The sequence below is a fragment of the Harpia harpyja genome, chromosome 5 (genome assembly GCF_026419915.1).
Source record: "Harpia harpyja isolate bHarHar1 chromosome 5, bHarHar1 primary haplotype, whole genome shotgun sequence".
Lineage (NCBI taxonomy): Eukaryota > Metazoa > Chordata > Aves > Accipitriformes > Accipitridae > Harpia > Harpia harpyja.
The window spans coordinates 5,498,720-5,519,296 of NC_068944.1; the positions used below are offsets into that span (position 1 = coordinate 5,498,720).

Genomic DNA, 20,577 nt, shown 5'->3' on the forward strand with positions numbered 1-20,577 from the left:
TTAGTGGACAGATTCCTAACGGTGCTCAGCTGTCCTAATTGCATTAATATTGTTAGGCCATAAACCATTTTACATCAGTTGATGATCTGACTTTATGTTGTAAATAAGACCACAGAGAAATACTAACAGATTTCATTTCTGGGCTTTATTCAGATCCGTCTTGATGTTCCTCATTCCATCCAGCAGCTGCTCTACCTACAATGCTTTATACTAAAAACCACATGCCTGAGTTGTTTACTGGAGTTATTTGCCCTTGGCATTGTTTGCCCTTTGCTTCTGTGTTGTTATACTCTTCTATCCCAGAGACTTCCTCTAGCAGTTCCCGCGCTGGCAGAAAATTTACCGCACTTTATCTCATTCTGTATAGCTATTTTCAAACATCACAAGCACAAGAAAGGATGACATAAAAATATCTTTGGGCTACTAAAACCCATGAGTCCAATTCATCTCTCGTTTCACCTCACAAATCGCAGCGATCTGTTAATTGTGTCCCCCACTGCTTTTAGATTTTGTGAGCATCAAATCACAGCAAGTTTCTTCTCTGGAATCTGCTGAAAGAAACAACAAAAACTACAACTAAACAAAAAATGCTGCCTCTACTCTTACCCTTTTTAACATCAGTTTTCTAATCCGAATACCTGACGTATTTCCTGCCACCTGAATGTTTGGCAGCACTTGAGAATCTCCTTTGCTTTGTTATACCATCTCACAACTCCCATTGATCGCGTTTCCACCAGCTAACTAGCAGGAAACCCTAGTTTTCTGTACTTGGAAAAAACTATGAACACAAAGTCATGGTGAAAATGGAAACCTGGGAGAACACACAGCCTCGCACCCCAAGCATAGCCATTCTGCTGAACCAGTTGTGCCTGCGCTCAGAGTGTGAAGAGGAGGTTGTTGAACTGTACATGTTGAACACCACGGGCACCTCTCCCAGCTGTGACCCAATGCCTGAGGCTCAGCCCCATCACAGGACAGCATGCGGCAGACATAAGCACCCACAAGACATCACCTCCCAGTAGCATCTCACATACTGGAACAGAAATAAGTGGGAAGATTTAGTATTTTTTTATGTATACAAATAAATTAGTGGGGGAGGAACATAATGCAAATAATCATTTTGTCCACGAGCTCAAGACACCTGGCAAATCCAACTCACTAATTATCAAATCTCATGATGAGATCTACACAGATAACTCCCACGTAATGCTGCCCTGCAACTGGGCTTGCACTGCAAGTATTTCAGCATATCGCCTTCCTTTTTCCCATTCTATAACTTTCTGTGCTGGATGCGGCCATCGGCCTGATCCTTTCATCCTTTGATTAGCTGGCGACAGATGCTGCTCCCCAGCTCTCTCCAACCACAACTCAGGAAGCCAGCCATATACCCTTCTCACAACCCTTTATGCTATACATTTGCTTACAGCATGACTTGAGATCTTTCATATTGGAGAGTGAAATAATTTGGAGGCCTGTCAAAACCAGGACTTTAAAAACCATCCATTATATTTTAGCTTGTTGCAGCGCAAAAGATAAAGCACAGTTGCAAATCGCACGTAATACTGTTACCTATATAGAAATGTTATTTTGTAGGAGCAAAAATCTCAGAAAGTAATGAAAAAGTTATGGTTTGTTCTAGAAAACTCATGAAGTTGGGTCAAATCCTGCACACCTTAACGAAAATAGTTGCTCAAGTAGCAGCAAGGCTGGTTCAACCTTTTGCATTATCAGCGTATGATGGCTGTGCAGAGCTATCTAGTTTGCTTAGCTGATTGTGCCGGTTTTGGCTGGGATGGAGTTAATTTTCTTCATAGTAGCCAGCATGGGGCTGTGTTTTGGATTTGTGCTGAAAACAGGGCTGATAATTCAGGAATGTTTTGGTTACTGCTGAGCAGGGCTTACCCAGAGCCAAGGTCTTTTCTGCTTCTCACCCCACCCCACCAGCGAGGAGGCTGGGGGGGCACAAGGAGTCAGGAGGGGACACAGCCGGGACAGCTGACCCCGACTGACCCAAGGGGTATCCCAGACCATACGACATCGTGCTCAGCACATAAAGCTGGGGGAAGAAGAAGGAAGGGGGGACATTTGGAGTGATGGCGTTTGTCTTCCCAAGTCACCGTCAGGCGTGATGGAGCCCTGCTGTCCTGGAGATGGCTGAGCACCTGCCTGCCCATGGGAAGTGGGGAATGAATTCCTTGGTTTGCTTTGCTTCCTTGCGCAGCTTTTGCTTTACCTATTAAGCTGTCTTTATCTCAGCCCACGAGTTTTACTTTTTTTTTTTTATTCTCCTCCCCATCCCACTGGGGTGGGGAGGGGGGGCGGGAGGAATGAGGGAGCGGCTGCGTGGTGCTTACTTGCCAGCTGGGGTTAAACCATGACACTGATACTTCTTGAAAAGGATAAAAATTCCTTCTAGATTTGTTATCAATGTAATGTCCACTAGTCATGTAGTGTATATTAGTGCTAAAGATAGATAAGTGGCTTAATAATTTAATGGGACTGATTAATAGAAACATGTCAACCCATTTAACTGGGTAATTATTATCTTTGCATTACGTTTCTCACAATTAAACTAGCAGAATCTAAACATCCACAAGAATTACACACACCAAGAAAAAGATATTCTGGAGTTTGAACTTCATTGTTTTCCTTAATAATTGGATGTACCCAGCAGTTCGACTGCCCAGATCAGCAATGCATTTTGGCTAGCTCAAGGCCCCCTCATTGATCTTTTGCACGCATGGTAAATTAGTCAGTATGACAGCAGCTTGCAGCCCCCAATTCCTTTTAATGTTTTTTTTTTCTTATTGAATCAAGTGGCATAGGAACAATTGGATTGTCCTCACAGTTTCTTTTCCTGTTTCCCCCCCCCCTTTCTTGAACACTGGTTTAATTCCCCTGGTGACTTGCTTCTAAGAATAGCAAAGACCCTGTGGAACAGCAGGAACAGGAGGCACCATGGGAATGCTTTAAACACAGCAAACACTGCAAAATCAAACATATGTGGGAAAACACACATTTTGTGTTCTGCTAAGCACGGTTTTAAATCCACACAAGCATCCTTTTTTTTTTTGATAGGCAGAAACACATCCCTAAAGGATGCCATTGCTTATTTTAGTCTCTGTTCATGTGAGCACTCTTTCGTGCTGCTGCTCATCCCTGAGCACCCTCCAATTCTGTGGACGTACTTGTGTGATGAGGCAATCAGAACTGCATTACATATTTTGGGTTATAAGAAACAACTGATTTATAGGGTTGCACTTGAGTATTTTCCACATTATTCTCCAGGATAGTCCATGCAGCTTCTGTTCTCCACCCATATCATCTTAATATAAAATTATGGGAGATTTTATGTCTCAAATACCTTTGGACCTGACTCATGTTTTTTAGATTATATTGATATGAAGTTCAAGCCTCTGCTTAGCAGCTTCTGTCAGACGACACAACACACCGGCTATAGAAGAGGCTATAAGCCAAAAGTGGCAAACTCTGTAACTGTCACCCACAGCCCTAACAAGGATTGTGAATTTGAGCATTCAGCCAGAGTATTTGATGATTTTTATTTATGGAGGCAGAGGCAGATGAAACTTAGGTTAGTAGGTTGGGCTGCCAACTGCCAGAGCTCAAAAGTAGGTACACTGACTACTCAGCCTCTAGGCATCGACTCTGGCCAAGATTTGGGGTAGATGTCTGGAAACAAAAATCTCTTAATCACTTCACCAACAGTGATGATGGTGAATTAGCAGATCTTGCGAACCAGAGCCTAAGTGAAATCTAACTGAGTTTCATGTCCCTCTAGAAGATCATCTTATTTGTCTCAAAATAAAAATGAAAAGTAGATATTCTCATATCAAATCAATAAAGACAGTGGAGATGAAAGAAATCATAACAAAATATCTAATGATACTTGTTCTAAATTAAATCGGGTTGAAAAAATAGTCAAAAACATCTCCATGAACACAGATGATCCTAGTTTCCAAAAAACAACAACAACAAAAAACCTGTCACTAATGTGAAGAGGAAAAAGGGAAAAAATAAATTAAGAAATTAAAAACAGGTGCCTGGAAGCACTCTGAAAAGGCACTGGCCTGTTGCTTTCAGTTACTCACATAATAATTTTTGGTATACTTTAAGAAAATAATACACTTGGGCTCAGGCTCTCTACTAGTTAGAAGCTGAGTTTCATTGCTTAACATATAGTCACAATAAAGAAAATAAAATATTGTTGTGATTATGGGATCTATATTGAAAAAGAAACCTTTCAAAACAGACATCCTCCTCTGTCCCCAAACAGGCTCAAACACAACATAACTGTGATCATCCAACATACCCTGTCATCTTCTCACTCATCTAGAACCAATTTGCTCCAATTTTTCTTTATACAGTATGGAAAGAAAATCATACCACTCTACAGTGTTCCCAAAATTTATTTATATAAATAAAACCAGCTCAATATTTCTGATCCCCAGCCTTGCCCTTTAATTTCTGGGATGAAGTTCTTTTATGGTGTGAACTAGCCATGTCCAAGGAGTGAAACTAGCTCAGTTGTTAGGGGTCAGTACTCTGAAGATATTTCTCAAACCCACCTATAAATGGCAGCTTTTCAAACAGCATCTCCATGATCTTGGCCAAAGATTTAGGGGCAGGTGATGTCAACTACCATACCTCCACTAACATCAATAAACTATGACAGTTTATACTGGGTGAGGACTCCCCACAGGATCATGAATATTGGTTGCCTTGCACAGTGCTGTAACTATTTAGGTCATTAGAAAAGGGGTGTAGTATGCTGCCATGTCCAAACTGTGGCATTTTCACCTTATTTTACACTGACTTGGAACATCATGCCTGAAATATAGAATTGTGCTGCTAGACACTCAGGAGCAAATAGCTTTTTATTCCTTAAAGGTTTTGCCAGTATGGCTATGGTACCAAGATCCTCCTAACATAAAGAGGGTTTACATCAGCTCTTGTGACAACAGCTCAACCTAGTTTGCTTAGTGAAATAACTACATACACCTGGCAGACCTTATGCCAACATTGCTCGACTGTAAAAAATGACAGTCCTCTGACTGACGTAGTTAGGCTGAGAAAATTTGCATCGGCAATCTTACCTCCCTAAATCCCTGTGATTTGTACTATTTATTAATGATAAAATGATAAAAAGAAAAAAGAAAGGGGAAAGGAGGGGAGGAGAAAGGAGGAGTAGAGGAAAAACTTACAAAAATATTTTTCCAGCTGTCATAGAACTGCAATATTTGCAATTAAAGTAGCTCACAGGTGGAGATCCTTTGCCCAGTGAAAGCTTCTTTTCATGGAAATTAGGATGTGGCTGAAAAATGGGGGAATAGGGGATGTGATATGGGTGAGCAGGTGTGTGGATCTTAAATCTGAAGTTTGGCTGAGGTGCACAAGTAGACCTGAAAGCATAACAGACCTGAAATGGCCATTATAAATGTATATAAACCTAGAGTAAAGCAAAATGAATACTTTTAGCAATATAGCACAAGAACTGATCAAAATAGGTTCAGTGAACACTTACGTCAGAGAATAGTGAACTTTTACTTGAATAAAGCCAATCTGAAAAATTTCACTGCTACAGCAGGCCTCTTATAAGAGGGACTCACCTCTTTTAAAATGATTCAACTGTCCCCTGAAAAATGAACATCAGAAGACAGGTGCTTTTAAAAATATATTTTACCAGTAGCAATTGTGAGAAAATATGCTCACTCCAACCAGGTGTATGAGATGCTGCTTAGTCTTTTGAATCCACAGGTTACCTGAAAACGCCAAGACTGATTTTTAAATATTTAATGACCTTTTGTTGAGGAGATGTAATCATCCGTGTTCTTTCAGTTCTTTTCCACCTCTGCAAGGCTATGCCCACCCCAAGGTACGTGGGTGTCTCCAGGGAGGGCAGCAAGGCTGGACCGGAGAAGAAGAGGCAGGGCTGCCGGGCAGACTCCCAGGAGCTCCCTGAGCCCAAGGGGGACTTGCTGTTATCTCCGTCTCTGCGAGCGCCAGGCATTTGCTCATTCCACCACTGACCGCCTCTAAGTGTTTAAACCACAACTAGAGCAGCTAGCGTACAAGCGTTGAAACCGTATCTAGAACGGCTCTATTGAGAGCCATCAAAAACTCAGCAAAGGTCACAGCTGAGGCAGATGTTTATCGAAAAAATAAACTGCGAGTGTGGAGCATTAGACATGAAACCAGTCACTGTAGGTAGAAGAACTCTTCTGATTATATCCTGTAATTTCTTTCTTTCCATTCTATATTGACTGAATCAAAATCAGTGGAGACTAACTACAGTTATTACATGATTTGCAATTAGTCCTGTTCATCTACAATGGATCATAAACTCCTTTATTCTCTTGTTCTCCGATATGCACATCTTTGCTAAAGTAGCGTAGTGGTTCAACAGGAAGTAACCTTAGTGAGACAATAGGAAAATTTTATTTTGCTTTTATTGATTTTGTATCTGTTGATATACTACTTAATGTTTCTTCCCAAATAATAGATTTATTGCTCCAGCACATCTAAAAGCTTCAAAGTACTCATCTCTATATTAGCAGGTCTCCCTTCAGAGGTGTAAGAAAAGACGTTGTAGGACCTGAGGAAGAGAATGCTAGTTAACGTTTTGCCAGTAGATGTCTCTGCTAAACACACTGGAGGGAACAGTAGTTTGAAACTTCAGCAAACTGCAAGTGGCAGTTTGCATCCTTCAGCTGAAGAGCAGGGGGAGAACCAAGTAGGTCACTAGCAATTTCTGAAGACTGTTTTTACATAGCCACAATAAAAATGGGGTTTGCTTAAAAACTCAGTGACTCCCAAGTTAATTAAATATTAATTTTGTCTCCTGATATTATCTCGCTGAGTAAGAAGAATTCACGAAAGGCTAAGCTTATGTATTAATACTCTTGACAGAAGTTATGAATGTAGTCTTGGGGGAAAAAAATATTTTTATCATTTAAATTCTAGCTTTTGTGAAAACAAGCAGTCCATTCCTACTTCCAACAGAACTTTCTTTACTTAATATTTCTCTTCAAACTAAAAAATCAGTATGTGGAAGAATAAATTTTAGTTTTAGGCTGAAATAGTGCAGTACATGGTAGAATAATTATGCCCCAATGGATAACATTCAGAGGTTCTCACATTTTCTTAAAATCTATATGTTATTTGGCAATGGTCTTATTTGCAAAAGCGCAGCTTCTAAGCAAAGAAACTAATATTAGTTTCTCATAATTGGCACTTGCCGTTAACATACAGCGTGATTTTCTGATTAATAATGAAAAAAAGATCTCAAAAGGCGCAGATCAGCTGGAAAAGCATCTGCTTAAAATACACACACATAATTAGAAGAGAACGTCAAACAGACTTGATTACATATTTCATGGGTATGTGTCAAAGAGTGTAAAGCATTTGACTTAACCCCAGGGTGACTTCAAGAGGATTTACTCTATCTAGTGTTTGTGATTAGTACCACATAATCTGGATCTGCTGAACAAGTAGAGTTTCACACAATATGCAAATTTCCTTTCGCTTTAATTTAGCCCCTTTGGATTTAGCATAAAATCTCTGTGTTGCATGAAGGGCTGAAACAGCTGGATCCAGTTAGCTAGGAAATTAAAAATGTAATAAATGAAATAAGGTAATCCTTGCTATGGTAGCCAGCACGCACTAGAATGGGACCCTAAGATGTGCTGAGGGATGGCTGAAGTGCACATCCCTAATGCCAGCCAGACCTTCTCCCGCAAATGCCAAAACACTGATCCCTTGTCTAATCACAGTATGCTCTAGTTTTTCGTATAACTAAATTTATTTCACCGCCCTGTCAAGGTTCATCTTCCAGGTGCGTGTCGGTAAGAAAACTGTTCACGTATCAGTCAAGGAAATTAGTATCTACAAGGTAACATTTTATTTCCTTTTTACTGTATCAAGATATGGCAAAAATTAATTAGCAATATATTATATTGTTTAAAATGTAATGGAATTAATTTGTGTGTAATTTTATTCTCCATTTCCCTTTCAGTTTTGTTTTTTAGCTGAAAGTATACAGAGACAATTCTTAAGTACTTCTTATACAGGTTTTACGAATACAACTGAACAAGATTTTTATTTTTTTCCCATTTTAAAAGGGTATTCCAAGAACAACAAGGACCCTAATCTGATCAATCAATTTAAGCATCAGAAAGTCTTTGGAAGGTCTGCACCCAAGTCTAAAAGCCCTCACTTCTGTTCTGCTTTGCAAAATACGGTCCCACAGGAATTTATATCTATCTCTTAGCAATGATAACAACAACTTTGTGGTGAAAATGACAGTTCCTTCAGATCCTAACTATATCTGACACAGAAAATGATCTAGGGAGAAAGGTATTACAGACAGAAAGTACTTCTTCTCGAAGACATCCTTTGGCCATGCGCAGGCAATGCTGGATCAGTGTAGGAACCAGGGGATCAGAGTTTCATTACTCCCGACTGCTGTTAATATTCCTATGGCCTTTATTGAAGAGTTCGGTCTTATGCCCATTCTCTCTTGACGTAGGCTACAACAATTTCTCCCGCTTTATTTATTGAAAGTGATGGATTTCACAATGCTACCTCAGGCAGAACTGGGAAGAGATTCTGTATCTACAGTAAAAAAGGTAGGCCACATCCATTAATTCAGACTTGACTTCCAAATACATCGTATGTGCCTGGCTGTACTTCCAGACAGTTGCACAAGACTGCCTCACCTACTTGCTTATTTTGTAATACTGATTCTTTAATTGTTTTAATTTCACCTACAGCCGTTAGCAAATGTGTGCTCTGTTGAGCATGTCTTTCCTAATAAATTAGCCACAGTCCCAACAACGGCTTCTTTTGATGCAAAAGAACCAACTGAGCTTTCTTTCCTCCTAATCCGCTTTAACCAGTCATTTGAAAATGAAAACGATCACAGACTTCTGAAGTCAGCTGTACATACACACTCTTTATGTAAGACATCTTTTTGACTGTTTTACCATAACAGGGACGTTCTCACCCTGGAGACAGAAAGTTTTTTGCCTTTGCAGGATAGTTTGTCTGCTGTCAGACTGTGAGCCTTTCCCTCTCAGAGAAAGCAACATCTACCTGAATAAGCTTGGTTTTGAAGCACGAAATATATGTTGCAAATCAGAAATCACTCACAGAATAATAGACAGATAAGGGTTTCACAAATAGAAAACCTCATGCTGAGCCTTCACACTCCTCAGGATTCTTCCAGTGCATTCCCTGTTCTGCTTTACTGTTTTATTTCAACCACGAGAAACGTAGAACCTGCCCTTCCCGACATAAGCCACAGATCTAAGGGAAGGTAAAAAACCCAAACCACTATTTCCACCTCAACCAATCTGACAGTTCAGCTTTCTAGTCCCAATGGGATCATTAGCAGGAAAGTTATGTAAAAGTAATGTCCTATAACACACTAAGCTAATCATCTAAGCTCCCTTAATAGACAATGAGAAGAACTGGTATTGCTGGCTGTAACTCCTCTCATTCTAAATTTCCAAAAGAGGTCAAAGGGATCGAGCTGGTGAAGTACTGTCTGTTCCACTGATTGCAGTGGGAATCTAAATGGTCACCTCAGATGTAGGTGCTGACAGCAACATAAGATAAATCCCACCCAGAGATTAAATGCAGATCTGGAAACACATTTAGTTACCTAACTCCCTGCTCCCCTGAAGATTATCTATAGGTTTTAATAAAAGTCAAGTAAATTTTGTGGCCGAGGAAAGGAACTCAAGTCTCCCAAGTCCTCATCTAGCTCCCTGGCTATTCACTAGCCTTCTTTGCATGGCCCCATTGACTTCAACGGAAGCATTCATAAGAGTGTCCACACATACGAGGTCCTCACAGTGAAACACAATCTCTGAAAATGAACAAGTGCAGGTCAATACTGTATAGAGGTTCTGCTTCATCAGTACGTCAGGGCTTAGCTTCACAGCAACCATCTGATGTAAGGCAAAAAACCCACCTTTCTTATATTATCCCATGTGCAGTAAGGTCCACAGAACTGCAAGAAATTTACACTGTATAGTTGGTGTTCACATTAGTAAAACCTCGTTCAATGGATGATCTGAATAGGAATGAGGCACCACAGTTTAAGTCAGGGATAAATGGGATTCACATACAATGTAATAAAAAACATCCTGATTGCTTAATCATTTGCTGTACTACTATTAAAAAAACCCTCAATCTCTTTGGTTAGGAACACAATGGTTTATTCTGAACTAAATAAATAGAGTAGATATAGAAACAGATTAATCACTGCAGTTTATTAAATGTTCTCCCATCTTGCTTTCCTGGTTGTATACTATTGTATACCTCTCCTGATTTCAGTGATAGAGCAGGCCCAGGATTTTATCATTCTTGTTAGATCACCACCCACTATCTTAAAGAAACTGAACAACTAACATGGACAAACTCTGCTCTTATCAGCTCATTAACAACTCTGATTTATAGCTACCCCAGCTCAATGGGGACACCCACATTCTTATGTTACCAACCAGGGTTGGGAAAAAAAGGATTAGCAGAGACAGAAAACAGACAAAAATGTGCAACTAATGACCATACTCCTGTCTTAAATCCTGTATTTGGGAACGACCAGTGTAGGAGTGCAGTTTGCCGCTCCTCAGGATCCAGAAAAATAGTTCTTTTAATTCACTGGCTCTTTTGGCATTTCTGGGGGCTTTAGTGAAGTCAACACTGTGACCCACAACACAATCTAACTGAGGATACTAACATGTCCAGCAGCTGCCACATTCCCTGTGCAAATGCTGTTCTTCCTATTTCTTCCCCATGTCTGTCTGGTTTTGGTTTGGGTTTTTTTTTTTTTCTCTAATGATTTAACCAACAGTTAGATGAAGGTGTCTAACTCATACAAAAAGCAAAGTGCATACTGTGGTCTTAATTATTGCAGGTTCCAGTAACTTCAGAAGTAGTTCCTGATCTACGATATGGAAGTGTAACTAGTAGAACACCCAATACTCTTCTTCATCTAGGGATTAAACTAGACACATAAAGAAGGATGGAAGAGGACAGACAGGCACAGGCCACACTAACTGGCATACAAGAGACTCTGCTGCTGCCAACAGGGCAGGGTTAAGGCTTCCTTGGTGAGAAAAATGAGATCAGCGACTCCCACAACCTTTCATGTGGAAACACATAAGGCCCACCAAACCAAATCTGCCTGAAGTTTCTCCTTGTAGCCTTTAATATTTGGGACCTGCAATGTACACAGCCCTGCCAAAGGAGAAGTTCTCGGTACCTGCAGACCTCAAGAGCTCAGTTATCACCGGACGAGCGAGAAGCCTGCCAGTGTTGGACACTGACGCTCCCTGCCATTTCTTGCCTCGGCAAGCCGCAGCCAATGCAAGAGCACCTGTGGGGATCCCCCAGTTATTAGCTGCCCCAGAATCCTCTTCCCAGAAGTCTCCCAAGCATGAAAATACTCTGCTGCAAATCTGTCCCCTGTAATAATGCTGGATGCCATCAAATGCCTTCACCACAGAAGTCTTGTTAACTCTTTTGTCTGAACAGAGAACAATTATCTCTTGCCAAGCGTATATTTTCTGTCAGCTGTGCTGCACTTTTTCTTCATCAGCTCAGCTTACAATAAAGACATTTTCCCCTTCTTTTAGTTCCTAAGAAGCATATTTTTCTCTCCAGCTGTATTATGCAAAAACACCCAAGACATTTATGTGCAGTACTGCCTCTTCCTGTGTTATCTCTACAGGTCTGAGGAATGACTCTGACATTTTTGGTTCTTTCCTAGGCCTCTTCACAGATTAGGCAGTTTGTGAATGCAATCCACATCAATATTAGCAAATGCATACTAAAAAAACCCAAAACATGAAAGCAGTTTTTATTTCCAGAAAGAAACCTTATATACAGATTAAACTCTGCAAAGGCAGCCTTGGCAGGATTTCTTCTGGCAACTCACTTTTTTAAAGCTTCTCAGATCATGCTCTAGCTGTTCTGCTCTGCTTTCAAGGGTACAGATGATGTCTAGTTTGCATTAGTCAAGTCACAAAAGAAAGCTAGGAAAACCTGGACTGACGTAACATGCTAGCAGCAAGAACTGTTAGCAGTAAATAAATAACTTACTTTCTAGTTTGTTGTCTAAACCAAGTTCATTTTGGGACAGAAATAAAAACAGAAACAGTCACCTCACTACCCATGAAAGGAGAGGAGAGATTTTTGTCTTTTGCATACCAGTAGTGTCATTATCTGGGAATCAGAATACCTTTGGATTTTAAGCTCTTATGCACTCCCTTCACATTTAGAAGTCAAACTTTTCTTTCTGATGCCAGAATTTAAAATGCCTTCTTTTTAGTGTATCCATATTTTCCTATTTAGAGTGTGGATGGAGCATCTTCTCCCTACCGTCAACTCATCAAACATTTTTTCTCGGGGGGGAAAAAAAAAAAAATCCAACAACCCATAACTCTCTCTCAAGTACAGTTAGAGAAGGTGTTAATTATGAGCAGTGAAGTGAGGATGTTAGTACAAATTGCCCAGGTTTCTTTTACATTAAAGTTCATCTTGTGGCAAATGGTTGGCATAGAGAAAGTAAAAATTTCATCAGTGATTCATTCTCTCTCTTAAACCAAGGGAAGGATTCCCCCCTAAAATGAAGAATTTCATAAATGCCAGCCAAAATGGAACATCCACTTCTGGCACACCTATATATCATAAGCCAGAACACACATATTAATGCCATCTTCAATCTTATAATTTTTAAAAGGAAAACTCCAAATGCATTAAAATTATGAATGAAAGCAGCACCAAGGATGAAAGCAGTAAAATTCACAAGCATCACACCCATGGTCCAAGTTTAGGTGACATGCCCAGATAATGGGAGGATAAAGTCACAAATTCCACATAGGAGAAGAAATCCCAGTAATCCCTGCCAATCTGACTGAGGAGAAAATTCTTTTCTCGCCCTAAACTGGATGAGTTGCATAGCCCTAAGAGTTTAAACACAACACACATGAGAATCTATGCAGTACCACTAAACACAGGCTGCCCAACATCCCATCACTGGCTGCAACCAGTCCTTGATCTACCAGAGGATGATAAAAATTATTACAGTGCAAAACACAACTCAAAAGTCCCAAAGACCAAGTTAAAAATCAAAGTTAGCCTCAGCATTTAGCATCCTGCACTATATTTTGCTTTGGCTGTTATGTGGTATAATTGCCTTTATGAAAGCCAACACAACCTTAACTCTCCAACAACCAATGAAGCATCCAGTGAATTTAAAAACAACTTTCAATTCATCATCCTTAGGAGACTTAGATTGCATTTTAAAATTTCTTCCAATACATATATTTTCTTGTGAAGAGAATGAATGTTTGCTGAACAGACATTGTAATTAAAGTGCTCCTTGTAACATAATTGCAAATGATGTACCTTAGTTTCATTTGTAAAACTGATGAAAATTTACTAATAAAAACACATACCAGCTAAGGCTAAATTTAAAAATCATATAGATGCAAGACCTCTGAAAATGGCTTAAATATACACACACATCATGATGTAATTCTGGCGTGAAATATGCCTTGTTGTTAAATGGAAGTTGAGACAGGTCAAGGATTTAGTCAGACGATATCAGACTCAAAACCAGATCTCTCTTTTTCACACCACTGCCTAATGCTGAAACTTTGATTTACCTTCTATTAGTTATCTCCCTCCCCATCTTCAGTAATTACACTGGTACAATCCAGCTACAGTGCACCCCACAAGAACATCAGCAGTGCTTTTATTACACAGAAGGACACGATTAATAACAATACTTTTTTTTTTTTTTTTTTTGCTTGTTTCTACTGCAGGCTATTTCCAACCCAGAATGAGAATCTTTGTGTTGGGGGAGTGCAAAGCAAATACTCCAGGAGCTACAGCAAAGGGAGATTCAGAAGTGGTTCATATCTGACAGTGCATTTTGCCACTGAAAACTCTGACCGTTGAATTGGAAAAAATATGCATAAAGTGGTTTAAAACAAATCTGCAGTCCTTCTGGATTATGAAGTGTTTCTAGAGCATACAACAGTTTTGTTGTACACACACAAATGCCAATAATCTCTGTTCAAAAGGAACAGTGGACCTTTGACAGAAATTAAATAACCTGCAAAACTCCAACCTTCTCAATGACGTGCAGGGGAGAAAAGGATGGTGAGAGGAAAATGGCAATTGCAAAGCACTGAATCTCTTGTTGCATCGGTCCTGCCAGGCACAGATATATTCAACGCCTGTACAAACTGAGGAGCTAAACGTTTGGTAAGGTAAACTGCTCCGGACAGCAGGTATGGCTTTGTAGGCTGTGGTGCTACACCGCAGGCCCCCAGGCAGCCTTGCTCTCACAGCCAACGCAGAAGGGCCAACAGAGATGTGACGGGGCTGAGGAAGCTGGAGCACCGCAGTCACCCTTCACATAAGCTTCAAAGAGTGGGCACACAAAATGCATGGTGCTTTTTTTTTTTTTGATTTCTCTTCCGTAGGATTAAATTCTAATTAAAAAACCCACACCAGATGGAAATTTTTGTACTTACATGCACACACACGTAAGCATAATCACTAAGTTTTAGCATGAAGGGAGATGTTGAAAGTTCCTACTCATCTGGAACACAAGCTTAATTCATCTCGGGTCACGGATAATGGTGTAGGACTAGCCTGACTTTGCAGAAAATTCTTGGATCATGTGGTGATTAAAATCCTTTACAGAATTTAATTTCTTCTTCCACTGTGGATTCCTGTAAGTTACTCTCATCTCTTGTAGATGTAAAGAGGCAGTGCTGGCACTTCTGCTTTTCAGGATGGCACTCCAGAATTTGACTAGAGACCACCAAAGTACCTAGGCTACACCAGCAGTGCAGAAGCTTTAAAATTCAAATATTTGTCAAAACCATTTTTTATTTATTTTTTCAAATTTCTCCTCAGTGTAGGTTTCTTCTTGTTTACTCTTTCAGCCTATATTTTTCTCATCTTTCTTTATCTTTCTACATTTTAGCACTGTGGGAAAAAAAACATTTTTAAATTGAAAATAGAAATATTCCTAAATTTTTATTTTTTATTTTTTACAAAAGGATTATAAGTGTGAAAATTTGAAGCCACATTCACATTTTTGGCATTCTTGGCACCTGAAAGGTCTCAACATACTATTTATTCATGCCTCTATTCTACCCTTTCATCTACTGATATCCACTTTATTCAGGTTCAGGGCTAAGTATTCCCCTCAGTCTAGTATCAAGAGATTTTTCAATTGTTTAGTGAAATAGGTACCAATAGGAGGTTTAGATGGATGAGAAATGCAGTGGAGGAGATGCTATCATCAACTCTCCCGTTATGGCAGGCAATACTCCTACACATTAAACCAAAGCAGTCAGCCCTCATTACAAGGGAATGCGTTTGTTTAAGATTGCACATTTTTCAGAAGCATTTTATACTACAAGAACGTATACTAAAGGCTGGTTTCTGATCCCTGGTCTCCACACAGAGCATCATAAAGCAAAGCATCCTCACTTGTTGGGGCTCAGTCAGACTCCTGCTGAAGTGGATGAAAACTCTGCTATTGATTTCCACATGCGCAAGACCTCAAGCATCTAACAGAATATTCCTCACAGAAGTCTTCCTCTGCGACGAAGCAGCAGCTAGAATCCATCAGATAAATCCTGACAATAAACCTCCACAGACACTAGCTGAAATTATACCAGCCTGAAAAATGCATAGTTAGTGTCTCTGTGGACTCAGGCCTCTTTTACATCATGACGCACTTTATGCCTTTATATAGGAAATCAAAGAGTGTACCGGAGAAGGGAGGTGCAGGCATTGCACGTTAACTGTGCGCATACCTGAGTATGAAACACATGCTTCAGGAACATATTTTGTTAACCTGGCACACTCCACATGTGGAAGCATGCCATGGTGCAAGCTTCCCTGGCCAGGTGACATCTCCTGCCCCTTTCAGGAGAATCCCGGACCCACGGCAGCGATCACAGAGAGGTTGTGCATTTGGGGTGCTGAGCCAAACAAGCAGCAGGCTAACCTGGAGTTGACAAGGTATATGAGTGTCACCCTTCACATAGAGCTTCTGGCTTGAAGATCAGCTCTAAGTTTTACTTGGGACTTCAGCATTTTTGTGTGTGTATTTGCGGAGAACGGTCTGAATACTTTTTTTTGTTTCCTAACCAGGCTGGAATAATTCAATACATAAGACCTGAATAAACCAGTGACACTGAAGTCTGATCTTCACACTGATGAACATGGATAGTAAATCTAGAAAGGAAAATTAAGCTACAGCCATAGAAAATATGATCAGGCTTGTGCCCCGAGTATAAATCTGGAACTTCACTCTTCAGTATTAGAGTTATGTTAACTGACCTGTGAGTTTTTCCAGAACTTCAAATCCATGTTTCAGAGCAATGATATCAAGAAAAGAGACTGTGCCATCTTCAAACCTAAAGAATGGAATAAATGAGCACAGTAAACAAATCATGCAGCTACGGTACAGACTTTAAATCTATTTTGAGTTATTGCTTTATATTCAGTGAATCTAACTTGCAGAGTGGGAACTCTTCCCTTAGGGATTCATCTTTCAGTCTTGTGGTGTCCTGTAAGGCAAAAACATATTCTTCAAAGATATAGAGGTTCATATGAACAGTTGCTTGCACACAGAAAGTTGTATTTTCCCCTGCGTGGGCTACTTGTGGGTTTTGGATTTTTAAAGTAACGGGTAACAGCTATGTCTTATGAGCTAATGTCACAAGGTCCTAAATGACCTTCTGACAATGTTGGGAATAGGTGAGGAGACAGGTAGAGACTTTGTGTTTGCCCCCCCACTCCAACATGACTACATCTAACACAGTTGAGTTAGAAGGCAAGAAGAGACCTTCCTTACCTGGAGCAAAGAGGAAGATCACTAACAAATCTCCCTCCACGTGCTCCTCCTGGAAATTAAAAATAACTGACCGATAACATGAGCACTATACAAAGGTGGGGGAAAAGGTGCATCTCCTACCAACATCTTTTCAAGGAGACACCAAATGGAAACAAAAACGCCGGATTTGATGAACTACTGCAGCCACTCCCACAGTTCAGAAGGAGAAAGTGCAGCTCCAAGGTGGGGATGTCTTCAGGGAGTGGTGCCCAAGAGAATTTTGAGGGGGCAGAAGGGACACCATATCAAGCATTAAAACATGTTTTATTTAGGCTTTGTGTGCACCGCAGCCCACAAGAAGTTTTAAGGAGTGATCGTTCAGCTTGCTTCACCACAAAGCGGAATGCAGAATACAGCTGACAACTGATGAAGTCAAAACTGTACAGAACTCACTACCATGTAAGGCTGAACCTGGGGTCACAGCAAGTCTCTAACAAGGCGGGAGCTATTTCCAAAACTGTAACAGTTAATGCTGGAAATGAACCCACCAGCAACAACCCCAAATCTCATGGTTCAAGTTTAAAATTAAATTCTGACCATGAGGATGAGACCTTCCTGGGGACCTGGTGTTCCTTGAATGTTTCTCAGAAAGGTCAGATGATGCCCACATTGAAAAGTGAGATAAGAACAGTTTAATAATGAAAGTAAAATTAAAATATAGCAACAACAATAATAAAATATAATACTAATACTAATAATACTAATGAAAATGAATATAACAAAAAAAGAGAGAGAAATAAAACCCAAGAAAAAAACAAGTGATGCACAATGCAATTGCTCACCACCTGCTGACTGATGCCTGAACAGTGATCCACCCCTCCCAGCCAACTCCCCCCAGCCTGTATACTGAGCATGACGTCTGATGATACGGAATATCCCTTCGGGTAGTTCGGGTCAGCTATCCTGGCCATGCTCCCTCCCAGCTTCTTGTGCACCTGCTTGCTGGCAGAGCATGAGAAAATGAAAATTCCTTAACTTAGGATAAGCGCTACTTAGCAACAACTAAAACATCAGCGTGTTATCAACATTATGCTCCCACTAAACCCAAAACACACTGTACCGGCTACTAAGAAGAAAATTAATTCTACCCCAGCCGAAACCAGGACACTGGACAACATGGAACACAATAGAAGCACTCTTGGGCAAGACGACTTTACATCTACACATAATAGACAAGAAAATAGGGCATTACTTTTTTTTTGCTGGATGTATATAATTTTTCATAATGCATGTAAAAAGCTTTTGGTGCCACAATTAAGTATGTATTATGAAAAGGCTCAAAGGTTAAAAATGTCAGACTTCAAATGCTTTTTCTTTAATAAAATAAACCTCAGTAGAATAGCATAATAGCTCTCACTTCTACAGTGATTTTTCTTACTTCTATTTAATTTTTCTATAGTTATCAAATAATTTAAACACTGCAAGTGACACTGTCAGGTGAAGGACATATAAAGCTTCCCAAAAATATCTGGTAAAGTTCCACACAAAAGAATAATGCAAGAGTATTGTGTATATATGGTAATATGTTCAGCTGGGATGAAAGAAGACAGAGGCAGCAAATAAATATAAACCAAGTGGTAAGAGAAAAGTGGTGGTCTGCTACAAGGATGAATGGCCCAAAAGAGACCACTCATGCTCACATATTTCAACACAACATAGGCCAAAGAATCCTTCTAAGGAATTTCTGAATCTTGCCTAGTAATAATTAATAGCAAAGCCTGTTGCTCCTGAACTTCAGGGAAGAAACCTCACCGGCTGTCAGTGATGAAATTTAAAGTGGTCACTTGTGATTTGAAAGAGACCTAACACCAGGAATGTTTTCACCGAGACCCGTGGACCAGTATCTGAGGGAAGCAATACTCTATCCAAAAAGCCAGAAAAATTGGGGGAGGAGGAGGAAGAAGAGATAAGGCAGAGGCTAACAGTAGTTTTGAAATTAAATGCAGAAAAACATTAAAAATTTGCACTGGCTGCAGGAAATGTCACAGTGGTCCGACACGGCTGCCAAGGACAGATTACAGAAAGGATCCGTGAGGGTGAATTGACCTGCCCTGCTCAGTTACTGGCAATGGCCAACAAAGCAAATAAAACACCGGGAACTAAAGACCAGATCAGAGACACTGGCACTGAGCCCATCAAGACGACTGCACAACCCTCAACAACCTTATCATTATCAGAATAGAAAAGCACTTGAAAGGGCAACAAAGGTGCCGGCCTAGATCTTCAAAGGCCTCCAAATCTTACCTATAGTAAAAGGGGAAGCAAAAATTGGATTTCTGTTCAGTAGGTGTGATTATTAACTAAGCAGACAACTGCTGTACATCCATTGCTAAGCAATAGAAGAGATGCATGAACTGTTCTAAGATCTTAAAGATTTTTATGGAAATAGCCCAGAGCTTAGGAATCTCTTTCCATTCAGAAAAAAGAAAGCAAATGCAATTGTGGGGTTTTGGTCGAACATTATGCTCCAGAACAGCACAATCGTGGCGGTATATGCATCCTGCATTGTTTTGTCAGACCCGTGTTACTTATTCGTTCTGAATCACAAAAAAATTGCCTGCTGGGAGCTCCATTGCAAGAACCAGAAGCCATGAAAGAATTGAAAATAATGCTAAAAATATTTGCTCAAAGATATGGGCAAGTCTCTCTTTTTACAATTTAGATATGGACTATTTTGCAACATTCCTCTCTTGTATTTTGTATGTTCATATGGCCCCTTTATTTCTACATTACCAGCTTTCCATTTCTGATAAAGAAAGCACTAACACTTCGTTATTCCTATAATATGTATATTTACACTACTTTCAGTGCACTTGACTCTCACGTATGTTCTTCAGATTTACTGAACACCTGATTCGCCATTTCATGTAAAAATTTACAGGAATCATCTATAAATTCTGATATTTAGCAAATCTATAAATTCTGATATTTAGCAAATTAAGCCTTAAGTGCTATAGCAATTCTACTTAGTACATTGCAAAACATGATGCTATGAAAGGTAGCTATTCCCCTCTGGACACAAAAAGAGCATGCTCTCAGAATATCTAAGTGTATTTAAGATTGAGAGCAAACATGCTCCTTACATTGCAAAACATTGACTTCAATGGCTACTTTTCTGTTTGATGCAATTGATGCTTCAAATGAATTGTTTCCCTACTCAATGGCAGTTCCAGTGTTATAATAATCAGTTTAGGATGAAGTTCATTTGAATGCCGGTCTAGAAGCCACTTCCTGAAGTAATAAAGGTTTTGCAGCTGATGATGTATAAGGGATACTTAGAGAGGCTAATACTGCAGAATACCAACCCAAGAAACAACAAGCTTACCTCTCTTATCTAGTTCTTATTATAATTGATCCCACTTAATCACATCTGGGATGAGCTCAATTGCTTAGCTGATTGTGTTTGTGAAAAGCTGATAGCACTTCACATTAACCTGCTATCCGACAAACTGGTTAAACAGCTCGTGGCATAATAAAAACCAGAGCAGCTTGCCTAAATCTATCAAGGAGTTATGAAGCTGATGAGCTGCTCTTCTCTTCCAAGTCACGCAAGACCTCTGCTTTTTCCTCTGAGTCACGAGAGAAAACTATTGCTTACAGAGAGAGGTCCCACCTTTAGGATC

The 20,577-nt window shown here is 39.9% G+C and overlaps 1 protein-coding gene across 1 annotated transcript in view; it reads right to left on the reverse strand.

Annotated features, from left to right (window-relative positions):
- Positions 1 to 20,577, reverse strand: part of MOCOS (molybdenum cofactor sulfurase) — a 231,158-nt gene that overhangs the window by 83,827 nt on the left and 126,754 nt on the right. Inside the window, exon 5 of the mRNA XM_052788249.1 lies at positions 16,399 to 16,475. Coding sequence (XP_052644209.1) covers positions 16,399 to 16,475 — 77 coding nt within the window. The remainder of the gene's footprint in view (positions 1 to 16,398; positions 16,476 to 20,577) is intronic.